This window comes from Lipotes vexillifer, unplaced genomic scaffold (assembly GCF_000442215.2).
Source record: "Lipotes vexillifer unplaced genomic scaffold, Lipotes_vexillifer_v1.1 scaffold454, whole genome shotgun sequence".
NCBI classification, from domain to species: Eukaryota; Metazoa; Chordata; class Mammalia; order Artiodactyla; family Lipotidae; genus Lipotes; species Lipotes vexillifer.
The window spans coordinates 679,660-700,676 of NW_006779481.1; the positions used below are offsets into that span (position 1 = coordinate 679,660).

The 21,017-nt window shown below is 42.5% G+C and overlaps 1 protein-coding gene across 1 annotated transcript in view; it reads right to left on the minus strand.

Moving 5' to 3' along the window:
• The window catches only part of STK39 (serine/threonine kinase 39), a 316,768-nt gene that overhangs the window by 216,331 nt on the left and 79,420 nt on the right, over positions 1-21,017 (minus strand). Inside the window, exons 4-6 of the mRNA XM_007452630.1 lie at positions 18,701-18,809; positions 15,211-15,352; positions 13,951-14,006 (exon numbers count right to left, since the gene is read on the minus strand). Of these exons, the coding sequence (XP_007452692.1) occupies positions 13,951-14,006; positions 15,211-15,352; positions 18,701-18,809 (307 nt within the window). The remainder of the gene's footprint in view (positions 1-13,950; positions 14,007-15,210; positions 15,353-18,700; positions 18,810-21,017) is intronic.

Consider the following 21,017-nt stretch of genomic DNA (forward strand, 5'->3'; position numbering starts at 1 on the left):
CCCGCGTCTCCTGCATCGGCAGGCGGACTCTCAAGCACTGCGCCACCAGGGAAGCCCGGGAGGGATATTTTTAAAGATGCTCTGGTCAAAGTAGCCACAGGACAGATGCTTGGCTTACTCTCTGCTCCATGCCCAAGACCACCCTCTGCTTTGCATGCTTTCAAATAGGACTGAGAATGCCTTTAGTGAGTGAGGCTAATGAAGGGACACTGAAACACTCTGATGCAAGATAGATCCTCGGAAAACATCTTGTCAACCTTCCTTATTTTTCAGCTGAGAAACTGAACCCCAGGACAGCTGAGCTGTCAAAAGGCATAGCGTGAAGAAGCAGGTGGCGGAGGGGGCAGGGAGCCTAATGGCGAGGAAGTCAGCCAAGGATAAAAAGTGAAGTCTGGGGAGGTCTGGAGTCATCTGCTTTTACGACCTTCCGAATGACCTCCAACAAGGCCACAATCACTCAGCAGTCCTCAGTACCCTCATCTGCAAGACCGACTCCGCTGAACTGACAGCAAAGCGAGCGGAACACTAGGTAAGCATATTATACAGGGATCATCATTTCCGAAGCCAAAGGCGTGCTCTGCGGTCACTGGGGGCTCCTGGCTGGCCATACCCACAAAGACAGGCACAAGCAACTTAGATCAAAGATTAATGAGTCTAAATTTCCAATGCAATATTCATATACCTCCAGGTGGTCTTTTTCATACAAATCTCCACTCAACTAGCTCGACTATCAGAAGCTTCCAATAAACCAGAATGACCTATCTGTACACTTTTAAAGAGATGGTCCCTACGGGAGATGATTAAAATAGCACAATTCCAGTTGCCACAAGTATTTAAAGCAACAATTCACATCATTTTCACAAAGTTTCAAGAAGGATTAGTCGGGGATAACGCAATCTTCAAAGAATCTGCAGATTTTTAAATCTGTGATAAAGAAAATCTCATATTTAAAACTCCTAACACTGAGGAGACTCACTAAAATGTGAGGGACATACATTAAACTCTATTGCTCAGTATTCTTTTTTTTTTTTTTTTTGCGGTACGCGGGCCTCTCACTGCTGTGGCCTCTCCCGTTGCGGAGCACAGGCTCCGGACGCGCAGGCTCAGCGCAGCGGGCTCACGGGCCCAGCCGCTTAGCGGCATGTGGGATCCTTCCGGACCGAGGCACAAACTCGCATCCCCTGTTTTTTTTTTTTTTTTGCGGTACGCGGGCCTCTCACTGCTGTGGCCTCTCCCGTTGCGGAGCACAGGCTCCGGACGCGCAGGCTCAGCGGCCATGGCTCACGGGCCCAGCCGCTTAGCGGCATGTGGGATCCTTCCGGACCGAGGCACAAACTCGCATCCCCTGCATCGGCAGGCGGACTCTCAACCACTGCGCCACCAGGGAAGCCCCGCTCAGTATTCTTTTAATTTAAATTTCCTACATAGTCACATGTTCATTCATTCATTCAACCACTATTTACTGAGCTCTTACTAAGTACCATTTCCATTCTAAACTCTAGCACTAGGAACAGAAACCCCTGCCTTCACGGAGCTGACTTTAAGTCGGGGCAGGGGTGGGGAGAGAGAAATACAGGTAATAAAATTATGAAGCACAATAGACAGCAGTGGTTCTCAGACTTTAGTGTGCATCAAATCATGAGAGGGCTTCTTAAAATATGGATTGCTGGATCCCACCGCCAGAGTTTCTGACTCAGCAGAAACTAGGGATGGAAGAGGACAAGAATTTGCATTTTTATCAAGCTCCTATGGTGATGCTGATACCGCTGATTTAGAATCACACCTTGAGCACCACTAATGTAGAATACATTAATGTGTACAATAAAGATAAAAAGATCAGGGGATGGAGAGTATGAGGCAGAGGCGCTGCAATTCACCATAGGATGCCATCCATGGAAGCCTCACTGATGGGACATGTGAGGTATTGAGTACAGCACTCCAGGTAGAGGGAACAACCCATGCAAAGGACATGAGACAGGAGCATGAGTGGCAAGGAGGCCAGTTTGACTAGAGAAAAGTGAGGGAAAGGAAGGGCTAGGAAATGAGGTCAACAAGCTAAGGAGGAGCTAGATCTTGTAAGGCCCAGGAGGCCACCACTAGAACTTTGACTGAGGTGGAAAGGCATTACAAGGTTTTGAGTAAAGCCATGATACAAGCTGGCTTATTTTAACAGCATCACTCTGGATACCGTGTAAACAGCTGAGCACACAGGGACAAGGACAGAAGAGGACCTCTTAGGAGGCTACGGTAAAAATCCAGGGAAGAGATGATGGTGGCTTGGACCAGGATGACTGCAGGGGAGGTGGTGAGGCGTGGTTCACAATAGCATTTGCTGACAAATTGGACAGGACATGGGGTATACGAGAAGAAGGGTCAGGAACACTAGATTTCTGCCCTATTACACAGGAGGATAGAGCTGCCATTAAAAGAAGCAGGGAAGACTGTGAGAAGGGCAGTTTGTCGGGGGGCATGGGGGTTACAGAGTTCTTCTGTATTGCAGTTACACAATTTTTAGAGCTGAAAGGAAAGTTGAGAGCCTAAGAGCCTCACTTTATAGGTGATACATGGCCAGCAAAGAACTTGAGGGAGGGCACAGGGTAAGTTAGTGACCTGGGGGCTAGATAATCCTTGGCAACTGTGTTCTCAAGTGTACTCTGTGAAATCAAGTGTTGCATTATATTACATAGAGTGGAAATACATGTTAAATCTATTTAAATTTCCTAAAAATCTCTAATCTACATATGATACATGCAGTAACTTATGAGATGTTATTGATCAAAAATGCCTAGTCCCAAATTACTCATATTCACAATACATATTTAAGATTTATCCCCAGGCCAACATATTAAACTAGACCTAGAGTGGCTAACTTAAATTCCTCGGGTATATGCACTTCTCTCCACTTACAAATTTTTTTAATTAAATGTCATAGCAAATTGTTGATAGCTGTCTGTTTCACCTAAGCTGTAAACTCCAGGACAGCAGACACGAAGTCTCCATTGCTGACGACAGATCAGCTCAGAGACTGCGCCTGGAACACAGTAAATGTTCAATAAATATCTGTCAACTAACCACCCCAGAGGCATTGAACCCAAGCACCTAATGTTCACCTTTTCACCAGGGAAGGAACATTTTTGTTAGAACAATTGAAGGTTCTGGGAAACAAAAAGTCAACGAAAACAATAAAAATGACCCAGCAAAGAACTGAGTTGAACTGCTCTGCTCTCAGTCTAAAAACTCTGGAGAGGTTGTGGAGAAAAAGGAACCCTCCTACACTGCTGGTGGGAAGGTAAACTGGTGCAGCCACTAGGGAGAACAGTATGGAGGTTCCTTAAAAAACTAAAAATACATCTACTGTAAGATCCTGCAATCCCACTTCTGGGCATACAGCCAAAGAATACCATAATTCAAAAAGATACATGCACCCCAATGTTCATTGTAGCACTATATACGTAGCCAAGACGTGGAAGCAACCTAAGTGTCCACGGACAGATGAATGGATAAAGAAGGTAGGTAGGTGTGTGTGTGTGTGTGTGTGTGTGTGTGTGTGTGTGTATTCACTGGACTCTTAGCCATAAAAAAGAATGAAATAATGCCATTTGCAGCAACACGGATGCACCTAGAGATTATCATACTAAGTGAAGTAAGCTAGACAAAGACAAATATCATATGACATCGCTTACATGTGGAATCTTGAAAAAATGATACAAATGAACTTATACAAAACAAAAGTAGGCCCGCAGACTTAGAAAACAAACTTATGGTGACCAAAGGGTAAAGGGGGTATGGGGAGGAATAAATTAGGAGTTTGGGATTAACATATACACACTGCTATATATAAAATATATAATCAACAAGGACCTCCTATCAATATTTTGTAATAACCTATAAGGGAAAAGAATCTGAAAAAAAAAAGAAACAGGTACATATGTATGGATAACTGAATCATTTTATTGTACACCTGAAACTAACATGATATTGTACACCAACTAAGCTTCAATTTAAAAAAAAAAAAAAAAAAATCTTGTTTTCCCCAGACCTCAGCAGCTTGTGGTAATACATGAAATTTAATTTAATAATGACAGTGCAGGCCCTTAAAGACAGGAAGAAAGAAGGGAAGGGAGGAAGAGAGAGAAAGGGAGGAAAGGAAAGGGGCAGGGGAGGGGAGGAGGGCGGATGGAAGGAGAAGGGTCCTCCCGCACTCTTCCTTGAAGCTCAACCCTGTCCCCCTGCAGCTGAACGTGCACAGCTGAGGAAAGATTCCAGCAGGATACAGAGCAAAGTGGTCCTCTCCCAGTGAGTTCACCCAGTAAGATTTCCTTAGATTGCTGCTCAAACAACTGCTAGCAGCTGTTAAAGGATGGGAGCCTGCTGAAAATCTCCCCAAGTATTTCTCCCCGATGGTATACAAATGGAAACGAAAACTCAGTTTCCAGAATTGATTGTATACATGGTTCACACCAGAGGGTTCACCAAATGGTACCGTTTGTCAAGATCCCGAAATTCAAGAAGCCACATTAATTTGTTGTCTTTATTTACTTAACCCCCCCCCAAAAAAAGGAATAAATGAGAATTTTGGCATAATTTGTTAAACCATAGTTCACATAACTATCAAACTTCCTGAAACTCAAAACATATTTTCGTTCACTATAAAGCAATTTATACCCTCCCCCAAGATTTTAATTTGCACTGTACTCTATTTTCTGAGTGTGCCCAATGTCTCTTAAATTCATGCTTTTGCTCCACGCTTCCTTGACTTAATTAATCATTTCATTGCTAGCTGGCTATGGCAGAGCTTGCCTAAAACCAGAGCTGAAACATGTCTGTTAAAAAACTATTTCAGGCTGAATAAAATGGACATTTCACATGGAATGATAATTCACTTATTATTATAAATGAAACTACAGCCTGAATTGTTTAGATGCGTTAGTTGATGTAAATCTCATAACTTTCTGGAGACTAGTTTGGAGAAATTTACTAAATTGAATTATATTAAAAAAAAATACTTCAGCCTTAAAAGTATGCATTAGTGTATGTGCCTAAATATTTAAAATACTTTCACCTTCCTCTCTGCTAAGTTGATATATTCTCGCTTGTCTGAACTTTCAGCTATGACTCACACGAGCACCCCTATCACTGATGGATGCATATGGGTGTAGAGCCCGGCGAGACCGCTCAGATCACATTGGCCAAAAGGTCGTGAACACCTGCCACGTGCCAGGCACCAATAGGGAGTGTTGAGATGAACACCATGGGGTTTCTACCGCTGATAAGTTTTGATATACGGTCTGGAGGGAAAAGGGGGACGCAGAGACCCAATTTCACTATCATGTAATAGGCAATCTAGTTGGAGTGTATTAAGGGCACTTTCAAGCCACCAGGGTAAGGTGCTTAATGCAGCGAGAATGGGGGTGGTAGAGGAAAGGATGGGAAGGGCTTTCTCAAGGAAAGAACACCTTGCACTGAATTGGGAAGGAGAACAAGTGAGCCAGGTAAAGAAGGGGGATCACAAAGAAGTAAAGAGAAAGCAGTGGCGGACGAGACTGGAAAAACAGTCAGGGCCTTCATATGCCATATTAGGGAACCAGGGCTTTATTCCATCAGCAACAGTTTTAAACTTTAGGGCAGGTAATCAGATGGTCAGATCTGCACTGTAGATTCTTTACTCCGGTGATTCTGAGGAAACTGATGGAAAGAAGAAAGAAAGAGGGAGAGCAAAATGATATGGCAGGCAGTCACAGGAGGTGCCTTCAACCTCACCTTCCCAGCCGCCTTCCCTGTGATCTAAGGACACCTTGCATAATTAAAGGACACGACCCCATTTCAATACAAAAGCAACACAAGCTAATTCTAAAACGGAACGTGTGTTAACTCCTTTAACCCTCTGGTATTTTCACATTGCACAGATGTGGAAACTGAAGCGCAGGGAAGTTGAATAACTTGGCTACAGGGCCAGGATTGGACTCACAGCAGTCAGGTGTCAGAGCCCATGCTCTAGGCCAAGCACCCGTAAATATGGCGACACCATCCTTTCCTGATCCGATGCCTCATGGGCTTCAGAGCTCTCTTACACTAATCAGAGGCTGCCTCCTGTGCACCTAGGGAGCCCAAACCACCTTGCTTGAGAAATATTCCTTTTTCCCCCCCATCCAAGTACACTTTACCAAAGCCAAAGAACACTGAAGGAACACAAAAGAACCCAGCAGCTCTGGGTATAAAAACTCCACCACCTTGCACTTTCCTCTGGCTCCTTGAGAATAATATCTGAATACTAGAAGCAAGTTAAGTCTAGTTGCAAGTTTTCCTGGCAGAAAGTTTAGTCATAGGGTTTTCAGTATTCAAGAAACTGACTAAAGCTGAAAATGCATTCGAAGGCTGACTAAGGAAAAAATCTCCCTCCCAGAAAACAGAGATGCTACCCAAAGTCACACCAATGTGCCTTAGACAGTGAAAAACCTAGGGCATAAGCTGATATGTATGGGCTCAGATACACTGAGATAGATGTGATGATATAACTTTCTAAATGTCTAGGCTGCCATAGTTAGCTAGTACCAGATTTGATTTCTGTCGTGAAAAACTAGGAATGGGAAATCCACATTCACTCACATACACACACCTAAAAGGCAAAAGTAAGTGAAAATGAGCATGAGATCTACCTTACATAATGCAGTTGTATGTTTCTAGAAAGTTCTCCAGAAATCAATCGTTTTGAAATTAACATTCTTAGCGTAGATTAAGAGTGGTCACTATTTTTAAAAAATCCTAAGATAAATATATTTGTAGTGACCACCCCAAAGAGACCTGTTTTATATGAATTTCTGTTTTAAAATAGCATCTCTCGGGCTTCCCTGGTGGCGCAGTGCTTGAGGGTCCGCCTGCCGATGCGGGGGACGCGGGTTCGTGCCCCGTTTCGGGAGGATCCCGCGTGCCGCGGAGCGGCTGGGCCCGTGGGCCATGGCCGCTGGGCCTGTGCGTCCGGGGCCTGTGCTCCGCAAATGGGAGGGGCCGCAGCAGTGAGAGGCCCGCATAACGCAAGGAAAAAAAGAAAAAAAAAAAAATAGCATCTCTCATAATTCTGGACAAACAGCCTTAGACACTTGCCAGACAAAGCACTAAGCTCTTCCTGACAGTCTGACAGAGCATCATACTGGAAAAGAAAATGCTAGGCCATGGGAAAAGCATGCCATTCAAATAGCCACTCCTTCTATCATATTGTAGCAAAATCTGTTACACTTATCAAGGCATCCTCTCCAAGTTTATTATCAGGAAGTCTCTCTCTCTCTCTCTCTCTCTCTCTCTCTCACACACACACACACACACAAACAGGTTTTATGAGCACAGAAGATCTACTAAGAAGTAAAGCATTTTCTTTTAAACCCTGAGTAGGCAATCCTCAGGTTATAATTCACTACATTCAACCTGAAGTTTTTTAGTCTGAAGAGTGTGGTGTCACTGCCACGCTTAATCCTGCACCAAATGATGCCTAAGATGATGGCTTCTCCCATCCCCTAAAACCTTACCAGTGATGCTGTGAGCAAGGAGGGAAAAGGTGCTAAATATCTTCCCTGGCCCCAAACAGAATCGATTTGCAGAGATGGAGAAGCGCTACTGATTGCTATTGGTCTTCCACCAAAAACTGAGATCACTCAAATCCAGACTTAGGGTTGTCTTCCCAGAAAACCCACAGACATGGCATCACAGGCTCTGGAGCCAAAAACTGCCCAAAGCTGAAGCCTGACTCCACCACTTACTCTACGTGTGACCTGGGCCACTTACTTCCCTTCTCCATATCTTAGCTTCTAGCATGAGAAGTAGGCATAATAAGAGCACCTCCCTATGGGGCTGTGGTGAGGCTGAACGAGTCACAGCGCACTCAGCACATGGAACCAGGCCTGGCACACAGGAAACACTCGATACACGTTAGGTACTGATTTTACAGCCACACTCAATAAAAATATATATAATACCCATGGAATTGGAACTGCTGAAAATAGAACCAAGCATACCAGCGTTATTCACCACACTTGTTGGCTGTATAATAAGGCAAGAGTTTCCAGTGGTCTGAACCTGGCCCCTTAATGTTCCCTTTTCTAATAAAAAGTTCTGAAAAAGAGAATAGACACACGCGCGCGCGTGCGCACACGCACATACAAATGTGCGTGTATATGTACATATAGAGTGAGTGATTTTAATAAAAAATGTTATGTTTTCTATTAGAATAGCAAGAAAACTCTTTTTAAAAGAATACTCGTATTAATACCCTCAAGGTAAACAAACATTACCTTCAAAGAAATAAATGCAAAGTTCTCCCCAGTTTAACTCGTATTTCAAAAAACAGAGCCTAGATAGCATAATGATGTGAAGGGAAGAGAATACAAATAATCTGAGTAAAAGTAGTGGATTACTTGTCCAAATATAACAGCAACAAAGAGACGGTCTAGCTCTGCTGTTGCTGTGAGTCTCTGCTTTCAACTCTCCCACCCTCCTCCCCAACTTCACCCACCCAAGATGCCAGCAAAAGACCTGAGGACTCCTGGTCCGAGTTTTTCAGGCAGTGACCCACTGCCTGACTAAGAAAGTCAAACTCCTGTAACATGGCGGAGAGCAGCAGCATCCAGCTCTTCCAAGAAATCATTACAAATGTTTTTGTTTTTTTTTTTTAATGCAATAATCTTATTTTAGAGTTAAAACCACACAAACAAATTTTAAATACTGTAAAAACTCAATGTTATGCTCAGGTTAGAGGACACGGACAACATTCACTGTGAATTCTAGAAAAGCTAAAATGGCTCCAGAGATGTATCAACAGAAAGTGCACACTTACATGCCTGATAGCCATTACTCACCGGGAAATGAGGCTTCCGGGTTAACGTCATTACACAAGCACAAAGTCGCACACACAAAAAGGACACCAAGGAAAGCCCGGAATGGCTGTCTACAAAGTCTTCACCATGTGCCAGGCACTGTCCTAAGCACCACAGACACTGACACATTTAATCCTCATGACAACCCAAGCGGTGGTTTCCTGCACGGGAGCTTCCGAACCCACCAGCTGGTTACACTCAACACCACCACCCAGGGTGAGGAAAAAACCCACAGACCTGAGAGGGAGAGAAAAAGTCGGGAAATCTTACCTTGGGGGATCCCAACTGAGAAAAAAGAAAAGGACAATGTGCTCCTGAAGGCCCAGAGAAGGAGCTCGGGTCGGTAATCTGACAAGAATAATGGGACGAGGGCTTCCCTGGGGGCGCAGTGGTTGGGAGTCCGCCTGCCGATGCAGGGGACACGGGTTCGTGCCCCGGGCTGGAAAGATCCCACATGCCGGGGAGCGGCTGGGCCCATGAGCCATGGATGCTGAGCCTGCACGTCCAGAGCCTGTGCTCCGCAACAGGAGAGGCCACAACAGTGAAAGGCCCGCGTACCACAGAAAAAAATAAAATAAAATCCTGAACAAAATACTGGCAAACAGAATCCAACAGCACATTAAAAGGATCATACACCATGATCAAGTGGGGTTTATCCAAGAAAAAAAAAAAAGAATAATGGAACGGAGTGACTGGCAGAGTAGCAGGTGGTAGAATAAGCCAGGGGCTGACCTGCCTCTGCATTTCAAAGGCAGTTCACTGCTGTTTTGACCCTTTCAGTGAGAAATGATCATTTCATCACAAAACAGAGAAAATTCGCTGTACTTTTTTATCAGCTTAGAGCAAGATTAATGACAATTTAGCTTCCAAGTTCCATAATTAATAAGCATCCCCTTTTTATAACTCATAAAGCCCCTCAGAGCTGAACCTCCTGCAAGACAAATGTGAGGTACACATGACCTCCAGGCAGTGCGAGAGGGGGTCGGTGCGATCCTGTCAGCTGGAGTAACAGTAGTAGCAGTAGTTAACAGCACAAACAGTAGCGGTAATAGGATTAGCAGTAGCAGCTGCTGCTATTTTCTGTGTATCTATAATGTGCCAGCCACTGTCATAAGACTGATAGATACGAAGAGCCTCATTTGATTTCACAAAAAAAGATGAAGTGGGTTATACCTGTATCTCCCTTTAAGGAAACTGAGTCTTTAGGACGTTGAGCCACCTGACCAAGGTCCCAGAGCTTGAGTGGTAACCAGGGAATTGCAACCAAGCCAGCTGATCTCAGAGATTATCTTCTTAACAGCTAGACTATCTGATGCTGGACGGTTTGAAGCTTTCAGTTGTTTACTTGAAGTCTTTTCTTCATAATGTCCCTAGCCTGTGGGATAAAGGCCACTCTCTAGAGGAAGGACAAGATACGCATACATAAGGCACTAACTTAGATGACTCAAGAACAAAAGTCAGCACCAATAATGATAAGAGCCTCCAAAGCAGGGAGGGGAAAGAGAGGTGAATCAAGAATTGGCCAAAGACTGATGAGGACCAAAGCCAGGTGATGGGCACCAGCGGATTCTTCCTACTCTTCTCTACCTTGGGCTACGTTTGATAACTTCCATAAGAAAAGGTTTAAAAACGGCTCTGACTTATTGCGAGTTCATTAAGTTTGCTGAGTCATTTCTTTTCATTTGTTTTGCTAGGTCATATTTCCACATGGTTCAAAATTCAAAACGTTATAAAAGGTCTGTACTCAGCAGTCCACCCCTGCTCCCACTGCCATTATCCTTCTAACGTTTCTTCACATAAATATATATATTCTTATTTCTCCCCATTTCTTTCACAAAAGGTGGCATATTATATACATTGTATTTCACCTTGCTGTGTTCACTTAACCACGTAGCCTGGTGATTTTTTTTCATGTCAGTGTACAGAGAACTTTTCATTCTCCATTGGTAGGTCTTCCATACTGAAGATACACCATATACCATATTTAACTGGGACACCTCCGTTGTTCCCAATCTCTCGCTATCATGATAAATAAGCTTAGACTGTCTTTTCCTGTCTATTGCCACTTTGGGGGCCACACTAAGCATTTCTCACATTCATTTACTTGATGCAACAACAGTAAGCAAGGGTGGATCCCTGCTTCATGGGACATAAGACTTATACAATTTGGAAGATCCTCTGTAAAACAGAGAATACAAAATCATGAGTAAAAAATTAGGTATAAATGTGTGTATTTCTTTAAAATTAAAAATTCAGGGACTTCTCTGGTGGTCCAGTGGGTAAGACTCCGCACTTCCACTGCAGGGGGGCGAGGGTTTGATCCCTGGTCAGGGAACTGAGATCCCGCATGCCATGCAGCACGGCCAAAAATTTCTTTTTTAATTTTAAAAAGGGACTTCCCTGGTGGTCCAGTGGGTAAGACTCCGCATTCCCAATGCAGGGGGCCCGGGTTCCATCCCTGGTTGGGACACTAGATCCCACACTCATGCCACAACTAAGAAGTCCACATGCCACAGCTAAAGATCCCACATGCTGCAACTAAGACCCAGCGTAGCCTAAATAAATAAATATATATATATATATTTTTTTAAATTTAAAAAATTGATCACCAATTCACTGGAGTGTTTTTTTTTAAATAAATTTATTTTATTTATTTATTTTTGGCTGCTTTGGTTCTTCGTTGCTGTGCGCGGCTTTCTCTAGTTGCGGTGAGCAGGGGCTACTCTTTGGTGCAGTATGCGGGCTTCTCATTGCGGTGGCTTCTATTGTTGCAGAGCACGGGCTGTAGGCACACGGGCTTCAGAAGTTGTGGCTCGCGGGCTCTAGAGCATAGGCTCAGTAGTTGTGGCACACGGGCTTAGTTGCTCTGCGGCATGCGGGATCTTCCCGGGCCGGGGTTTGAACCCGTGTCCCCTGCATTGGCAGGCGGATTCTTAACCACTGCGCCACCAGGGAAGCCTTTCACTGGAGTTTTAAAGATTAAGGTCCTTTCTTCCAGGATCTTTTTAGAAAATTTAATAAAAATGCCTGTATAGAAATACCTCCCGACTGCAAACTGGCATCTCCTCTCTACCTAGAACACTCTGTAACTCCCAAAAACACATTGCACTTACAGGGGTCTGAATCCTATGATTCAACAGCTGCACAGGAAATCCACGTCTTCCTGAATGATAGGCATTAGCATCACCATCTCACAGATGGGTAAACTGAGGCTTAGAGATGCAATAACTTGCCCCATGTTGCACAGTGGGTAGTAAATTGGGCCTGTTTGATTCCAAAGCCTTTGTGCTTAACTGACACAACAAGTGCCTCCCCAGCGGTCTTGAACTTGACTAAATTTATCTTTTCAAAGGGGAGGACTAATACAAGATAACACTTCCATTATTAGTTCCCTAGGGAAGAAACATTTGATCTGAAACGAATTCTCAGTTTCCCGTTTATATTTTCAAGACACCTTGTCTTGTCTCTTCTTTTATTTTTTACTCAGTAAGGGTCCCCGTAAGTGTACCTAACTAAATACAGAGCCTAAGGTCAGCATCATGCTCACCATACAGGCCAGGGCATCATCACCTGACTGGTCCTCTGGTACCGAGAGAGGGGGAAACAATGAAACAAAGAGATGACTCAAGGCTCATCCTTTGTGTTGAGGGTCGGTTTGTTTTCTGCTGAACTCTCACATTTCTAATAATAACCCCAGATCCTCAGATTTGTCTAGAAACAAGAGTGGGACGAAGAAATGCCATCAACTTTGTTCTAATAACTAGACGTGTAAAGACCCTAAACCTATGCTAGAAGGTAGGACTCTTCCACTCCAACTCAAATAGAAGCAGATTAGGCTGATTCAGCATCTTCAACATTTCGTCAACAACACAAGCTAGATGGATGATCTTCACACCAAGGATGTTGGTAGGACGTGCTGCTGCTGCTATTTAATGCCCGGAAGCCAGAAGGCTGAACACCCTGCGATGACAGGGACAGTCCAGTACAGAGAAGGACTGTTCAGCCAAAAATGCCCAAAGCAATGATGGCTGAGAGGATGCTGAGACAGACCTTCCCAGACCAGGCGTAAAACAAGAGTTGATATGAACGTGGCTACATTGTAAACCAGGCCTTTCAGGCTATTCTAGGAGCATTAACAAAATGAGAGGTTCTGCACATAGAAGGCTCCTGCCTGATGCTCTCACTCATTTGACCTTTACTGCCTTGCCATGCCTATCAACTGTCAAGAATCGCCATGAAGGGTCAAATTTAAGAGCAAAATAAGCCCTAGATTTTAAGACTTCACAATTCTTTCAGCTACCTCTTGAGAAATAAAAGGTTTAAAATTAATGTGTACAATGGTTTTAAACTTTCAAACTCATCCAAAAACTCTCAAACTGCTTCTTACAGTTATATAAATATCACCACTATTCAATCTGGAAGGTAGAAAATATAAAAAAATTAAAAGTAAAATTGTTCTTTATTAAAAGGCCACATTTGAAAATAGCAGGAAAACATGTTATACCTCAGACCGAAACATTCTATGATAGGCCAGCCCAGATACAGTGGTACATACAATGGAATACTACTCAGCCATTAAAAAGAATGAAATTTTGCCATTTGCAACAACATGGATGGGCTTGGAGGGTAGTATGCTAAGTGAAATAAGTCAGACAGAAACAGACAAATACTGTATGATATCACTTATATGTGGAATCTAAAAAATACAACAAACTAGTGAATATAACTAAAAAGAAGCAGTCTCACAGATATAGAGACCAAACTCGTGGTCACCAAGGGGAAGAGGGAAAGGTGGAGGGACTGTATAAGGGGTACAAACTACTATGTATAAAATAAGCTACAAGGAAGGATACACTGTACAACACAGGGAATATATCCAATATTTTATAATAACTATAACCTTTAAAAATTGTGAATCACTACACTATACACCTGTAACTTACATAATATTGTACATCGACTATACTTCAATTTAAAAACACAGATTACATGCAATTTGTTCATTTCTTAGGAACAAGTCTACATTCTTTGAAGCCCTAACACTTCTGTAAACAGGTAAAGAATGTTTTATCTTTGTCAGCTTTACCTGCTATTTGTACTGAGCCATCCTCACCCAGAAGAATATTACCAGCTTTTAAATCCCTATTAGAAAAAAAAAAAAAAAAAAAGGAGAGAATTTAATTATGGAGTACAGACATTATATTCACTCAGGGAGATTTTAATACATATCATACAATGGAGATGTTTGACAAAATTATTATTTTATAAATATTAAAATTATATCACAGATTTTAAAAGTTACAAAGGTACATTGTGATTTTATAGTTTGCTCCTGGGGGATGATTAGGATTTTAGTAACAAATAGTTTATGTGATACCATTATCCAGATTTAATTAAAACAACAATGAGTAGATTATTTCATGTTACCGAGTTACAGATTGCCATATACACACAATACTATCATTTTATCAAGAATTAAAGCCCAGTCTATGTAAAGCTGTTCTACTTCCACTTAAATGTGTCTGTGATGCAATTTCCAATCAATCCCCTCAGCCTCTACAACAGTGGATTTGATCAGTCTCTCCTCTGGGGAGATACTGATGGTAAATACTAATTAACAATACTCTGTAATGTATTTCTTCACTATATAGAGGTTGTGCTGAATAGTCTTCACACTTAAGAAAAATGACAATTTATAAGTTTGCCTTCTAAAGTAATATTTTTTCTAATTATTGAAAGACATAGTAGATACCATTAAACATACAGCTCACTTATAGCTCAGGGCAAGGGAATTGCAATATTCATATTAGTGGTAAGTGGTTATTTACTTGCAACAATTCCTAAGAGCCCAAGGAGCACTAACCCATTTGAAGCATCAGGCACTCATATGCGATGCTGTTTAGCTATTTAAAGAATTAGCATTTTATGCCACAAAAGAGATGAAATTAGTGCTTCCCCTCCTTCTCTTCCACCACCATGTCAAAAATAATTAACGTAGTAAATGTTTGGAACACTCTCGCCTGTATTAGAAAGTTAGAGATGCTATCCAGTTCAAATGAGTATACTTCAAATGAGCATAAAATGTAAACTGATTTTTTTGAGTCCCCACAGTACTTTCTGTAGTCTACTCTTATTTCAGTGAAAGCAGATAAACCAATATACCAATATAATTCATCAAAACTTGTTCTCTTGTTTCGTTCTTAAGTACTTTTTTCCCATCTATTTAAACTACCTAAGTTAGAGACATGTCAATACCTACCTGTGAGGTGTGTTTCCTTAGTATTCCTTACTAACTAGGACTGAAGATGTGAACAGCTGAATTTAAACATCGCTGCAGGGGTCATACCTGTGAATCTGACCATTTCTGTGTAGATAGTCTAAGCCTTCCAAAACCTCTTTAAGAATTGTTGCTATTATTGCCTCTTCCAGAACTCCGTTCTTGTGTTCTCCTCGGTTAATGATGTATTTTATGATATCCAACATTGAACCTAAGTGGACAGACAGAAGAATTGGACAACTGTATAAGCACCTTCATTACCTTTCCAGAATAGTCCTCCCTATTTAAAAAACTAAACGAGGGACTTCCCTGGTGGTCCAGCGGTAAAGAATCCGCCTTACAATGCAGGGGACGCAGGTTCAATCCCTGGTCAGGGAACTGAGATCCCACATGCCGCAGGGCAACGAAGCCCGAGAGCCACAACTACTGAGCTCACGTGCCTCAACGAGAGAGCCCGCGTGCCGCAAACTACAGAGCCCACGCGCCCTGGAGCCTGTGCACCACAACTAGAAAAGAAAGCCCACACGCCACAACTAGAGAGAAGCCACAACGAAGACCCCGCATGCCTCAACGAAGATCCCGTGTGCCGCAGCTAAGACCCGATGCAGCCACAAATAAATTAAATAAATAAATAAATAAATAATACATTTTTCAAAAAATCCTTAGAAAAATAAAAAGCTAAATGAGAACAACAAAATACAGTTTTCATTTGTTTATTTAACACAAATATTCCCAAGGCATACAAACAATTGCATGGTAGCCCGTGACCAGAAAAACAGTAAATCCAAGTCTGCAAGCACACATCGCGCTGAACTTAATGAGAGGGATTCTGGGTCAGCAAGCAGAAGACTGTCCATGGCCACTTCACAGTTAGTCCCTTTTCCGTAGACGTGCAACTGGTTACAGATTAAAAGAGGGTTTGGGATGTCTAAACTGAAAAAGAAAGGAACAAGAGGCCTGGCGAAAAGACAGCAGGGAACTGCTGAGAGAAAGAAGCACAGTTTTTCCTTAACCTCAGGTAGGAGGAGAGAAAAAATGCCTGTTGCCTTTACACCCCTGCTTATAACCAGAAGATTCCTTTCTGTGACTCCAGGCAATCTTCATTTACATTTACCTGAGGCGTGATGTACAGAGTTTAATAATAAAGAAAGAAATACATAGCATTTTGTTACTATAAACAGATTGGTATCCTTGGCACTGTGAATTCATGCTTCAACACATGTTAATTAATATTCCAAACTTCCCGGTCACCTTAAGAGCCATAATTACCTGGGGGCTCAACACTTCTGAAGAGTTACCAAATAGCCTATTTCAGGACCTGAATATGGCTCCAGGCTCTCCCTGATTTAACTAAGAGGACTGAGTTTCCCCATCAGATATTACTACACCAGGCTAGCCACCTGCCACTCAGTAAGAGATCTGATGTAATAAAATAATATAGAAGAAAACAAATGCATATCTTTCCCCTCAGGGAGAAACAAACATCTCTTTATTCATTGACTCTTGGATTTGGGGATCATTTAGAAAACGATACTTCCAAAAACATTTTAATTTTTTCTTTTAAGGATATACCATACCAGGCATGCATGCATTTCTGGCCTGCTAAAAAAAACAAAATGAGCAAAAGGCTACATCTGCGCACATTCCCCTTACCTGTGGAAACCTGTTCCTCTTACCTAGGGCCAGGGGAGACTAAATCGTATTCTTTTAAAAAGACAATGAAATTTTCTATCCAGTCCTTAGGAAAGGGCACAGAGGATATTCTCAAGCTTATAAAAGGTTAATTGGGATAAAAATAAAGAGAGGAATTAAAATCCACAGGGCCCCAGGTCACCAGAATTTCTTGTTTCCTCAGTTAATGGACCCCCTACAAGGAGAGGCCAGGTTAAGATCATCTTATCAATACAGCACTATCCTCAGCAGAACCAAGAAGCAGTCCTGACACTCAACACTGCAGTAGGCTCCAACGGGCTTCCTTTTTCCTTCCATTTTTCTTTTCCTTTTTAATTAAAAGCCAGAGTCAGCACTCAAGGAAACAATAACTAATAGGATTGACAAGACTGGAAACAGAACCAAACTAAGCTCTCCCACGCACCCTACCGAAACCTACACAAGCAGACCCAAGGCAATTACAATGCCTTCGTCATCTCATTGCAGGGCCTCTGCTGGATCCAAGACAGTTTCTCTAAAAAAAAAAAAATTTTAATTGTGATGCTGCTTTGATTTAGCCTTAGCTGAACTGGGTCTGCAGATAAAAATGGGCTCCACCAAATAAACCCTGCACTGTCAGTTCTGGCTTCGTCCAGGTACCACCAAATGTTTTCCTCTACTCCTAATCATACTTCACGTCTCAGTAAGATGGATACACAGGGAGGGACGCCCTGCAAAGAGAACACATGAGAGGTATGGGGATGCTGGGTATTAGGAAGGAATCCCTCGGGCTTTCTCAGCTCCAGTTTTCGGGTCTGTAAAATGAAGGTGATGATACTTGCAGCGCAGGGTAGCTTTTACGTGTACAGATCCCAGCACTAACAGGCACGACGTGTGTGGCCTTGGGCAAGCAGCCTAACTCTCTTGAGCTCTGGTGTCCTTTCAGAAACACAGGGATCATGGCACCTGCCATGCAATGGTGTTGTCCAGATTACAATGAAATAAAGTCAGTAAATCACCTGGCACAGGATCCAGCCACGGAGGAAGTGTTCTCAAGAAAATTAACCGTTATCATTATCCTCCCCTATCAAAGCATGACGCTGGAAGATTAAAAGAGATAAAATACAGGAATGGGAAAGTGTCTTATAAATTTAATTGTCCATGGGTTTTTTAACTTCAGTGATCTGAGGCTAGAGAGGCAAAGTTCCTTCACCTTCTCACATGCTTTCTTCATGAAATCCACAATCTAAAACTACACTGTCCAATATCATAGGCCACTGGCCACCTGAGGTTATTTAAATGTAAGCTAATTAAAATTGAATAGAAATTCAGTCCCTGGGTAACACTAGCCACATGTCAAATGTTTAAGAGCCACTAGCAGAAACTGGATAGCACAGTCACAGAACATTTCCATCACCACAGATCTTTAGTAAACCGCACTGAAATAACTCATTATATTACAGTGTGTTAGAGACTTGAATAATGTTAAGAATGAAGGCTTTAAAGAGGAAGGATTGGTTAACTTTTCTGAAGAGAGTAAGGGGTGGCTACAGAGAGGATGGGGCCTTTCAGGGCCTGGGCACATGGAGAAGGGATAGACAGACATCTGGGGCTAAGTAACAACACAGAGACATCAGAGGGTAGAAGGCATGTGGGGAGTCTCACCCACACCTAGAAGGCCGGGGTAAAAGAGGACACAGATATTCTACAAGTCAAGCTGAATTATGAAAGGCTTTGAATATCAATGTGAAGAAATCCGGACTTTACTCTCTAGGCAAAGAATAAGCCAAGAAAACTTATAAATACGGGAGTGAGGGGATCAAATCTAAAGTCTTATTCAATATGCTGACTCGCACAAAAGGAAAAAAAGAAAACAAGCAAACAAACAAAAATGACAAAATCCACTTACCTCCACTTAGTAATTTCATGACCAGCCAAAGTTCATCTTTTACCACAAAAGAGGTGTAATAGGTCACTACGTTGGGATGGCTGCACTGACTCATGGCTTGAATTTCTTTCTATAAAAAAAGCAAAACATGACATGTACCATGGGGCAAAAATCGGGAAGCAAGACACAAGTGAACCATATTTGAATATCTGGGTAACTTTCCTACTTAAAGCACACCTGGGCAAGGGGCTGCCTAAACCATTACTTCACAGAAACCACAAGAGAACTAACTCTCTCACCCTCGTTATCAACTTGCTAGAATTAGGAAGGCCTCTACAGGAGACCCCAGAGCCCTGAGGACCAGCCACAGGACAGAGGAACTTCAGATCAGCACACAGCTCCATAACCTCCCCCCCCAGCGGCCATATGTGATAAGTGCCTCCTACCTGAACCCAAAGCCTCGACAGAGAGATAAAAGACTGCTGAGCTATTAGGAGACCTGGGTCCTGGTGCCAACCTGAACCCTGGTGCTCCTCACTCATCCAAAAAGGGGCAACAAAACTGCTTGTTTCTCAGGACTGCTGTGATGGTACATGAAAAACTACTTATAAAAATGCTAGAGTATCATTTCCAAAACTATCTTCCATGGTAGGTATTCCATCAAGGAAAAAGGCAAGGTGGGGGTGGGAAGGGCAGCTGGTAAAACGCAATAAGCTTGGGCAACATCAGATACTACATCTCAGTTTACAGTCGTCACGTCACAGGGTATGTTAGTACTGTCAAAGGCTCTGAGAAATCCTGCAGTAGATAAACTGTCATAGTTGAATCCACAGGAACAATGCAGGAAAATAATGCTCTGTGGGTCACAGTTTAGAAAAAAGTTTTATCAAAAGACAAAACAACAAAGCTTTGAAACCAAACAAATGGACAACTTCAATAAGCCACAGTTTTCTGCAATACTCAAGTTCATGTTGGTTTTGGTTTGCTGTTTTAAGTTACCGCCAGATGACTCCTATAAAATGTCAGTTGAGGGCTTCCCTGGTGGCGCAAGTGGTTGAGAGTCCACCTGCCAATGCAGGGGACACGGGTTTATGCCCCGGTCCGGGAAGATCCCACATGCCACAGAGCGGCTGGGCCCATAAGCCACGGCCACTGAGCCTGCGCGTCCAGAGCCTGTGCTCCGCAACGGGAGAGGCCACAACAGTGACAGGCCCGCGTACCCAAAAAAAAAAAAAGGCAGTTGAATGCTAACCCTCAATCAAAGGTACCAGACCAGTGTAACTCACTTTCTAGGTGCTGACCAAAAGCCACAAGAATAACTAACCTAAGTCATGACAGAAACCTCACTTATGTTATTATGTATTTATGATGAAATAAAAGTATATCTGTGCATCCTGTAAATATTTTCAATAATGAGTGTCTACTTTGCGTTAACTTAAAGTTGCCAACCAGAATATTCCAATTTGAGCTGCTATCTTTATATATCCAGTACTACTTTAATCCTTAAATTACTAAGGTGACCCTACATGTCAATTAACTTGGTCTAAATACCATGACATATAAGACATATACACATCTTAATACATGCATTTATTTAGGTGCTTTTATCATGGATAAACTTGTAAGAAAATCACTAATTTTTCTACTTTCCTTTCATTATATGACAACACTTCCCCTTCATCATTTTCCTCATCCACTCCACTGATCACAGGTTTTCTAAATCTAACACTTTTCAATTCAGCACCTCCTGTCCTTTGAAGAAGATCTGAAACCTGAGGTCCAGTTTCCATCTGTTTCTGGTGTTGGGTTTTGATACCATAAGACGCTTCTGAAGGAGAAATGGAACGCTGACCAGCATTCCTATTTCAAGTGGCTAGCATCTGCTCGATGTGGGGATGGCCCACTTTGAAGGCCTGCAGCTCTATGTAGGGTCCAGTTTAAACAGATGCCCCCGTTATTCACAGAAATGAGAATAATGTGTCTTCAAAGTGTGTGTGCTCTGCATTTTCACCATTTTATATCCGATGTAAATGAATGCCTTTCTAGCTCTCTAACACGAAACTTTTAAATCATTAAAGCATACAATCAACAACCGGTGCTCATATGAAAGGAAATTCTTTTGCATGGAAGCAAAGCCAGGTCAGAGTCTGGAAAAACACGTTTTTTTTTAGACCTTTGCATTTAGATGGCCAGTATCACTTCCTACCCAGAGGATCAGATTCTCTGAGATGATGGCAGTGAGCTACTCTGTGTGTGTGTATGTGTGTGTGTGTGAGTGTGTGTGTGTGTGAGAGAGAGAGAGAGAGAGAGAGAGAGGGAGAGAGAGAGAGAGAGAGAG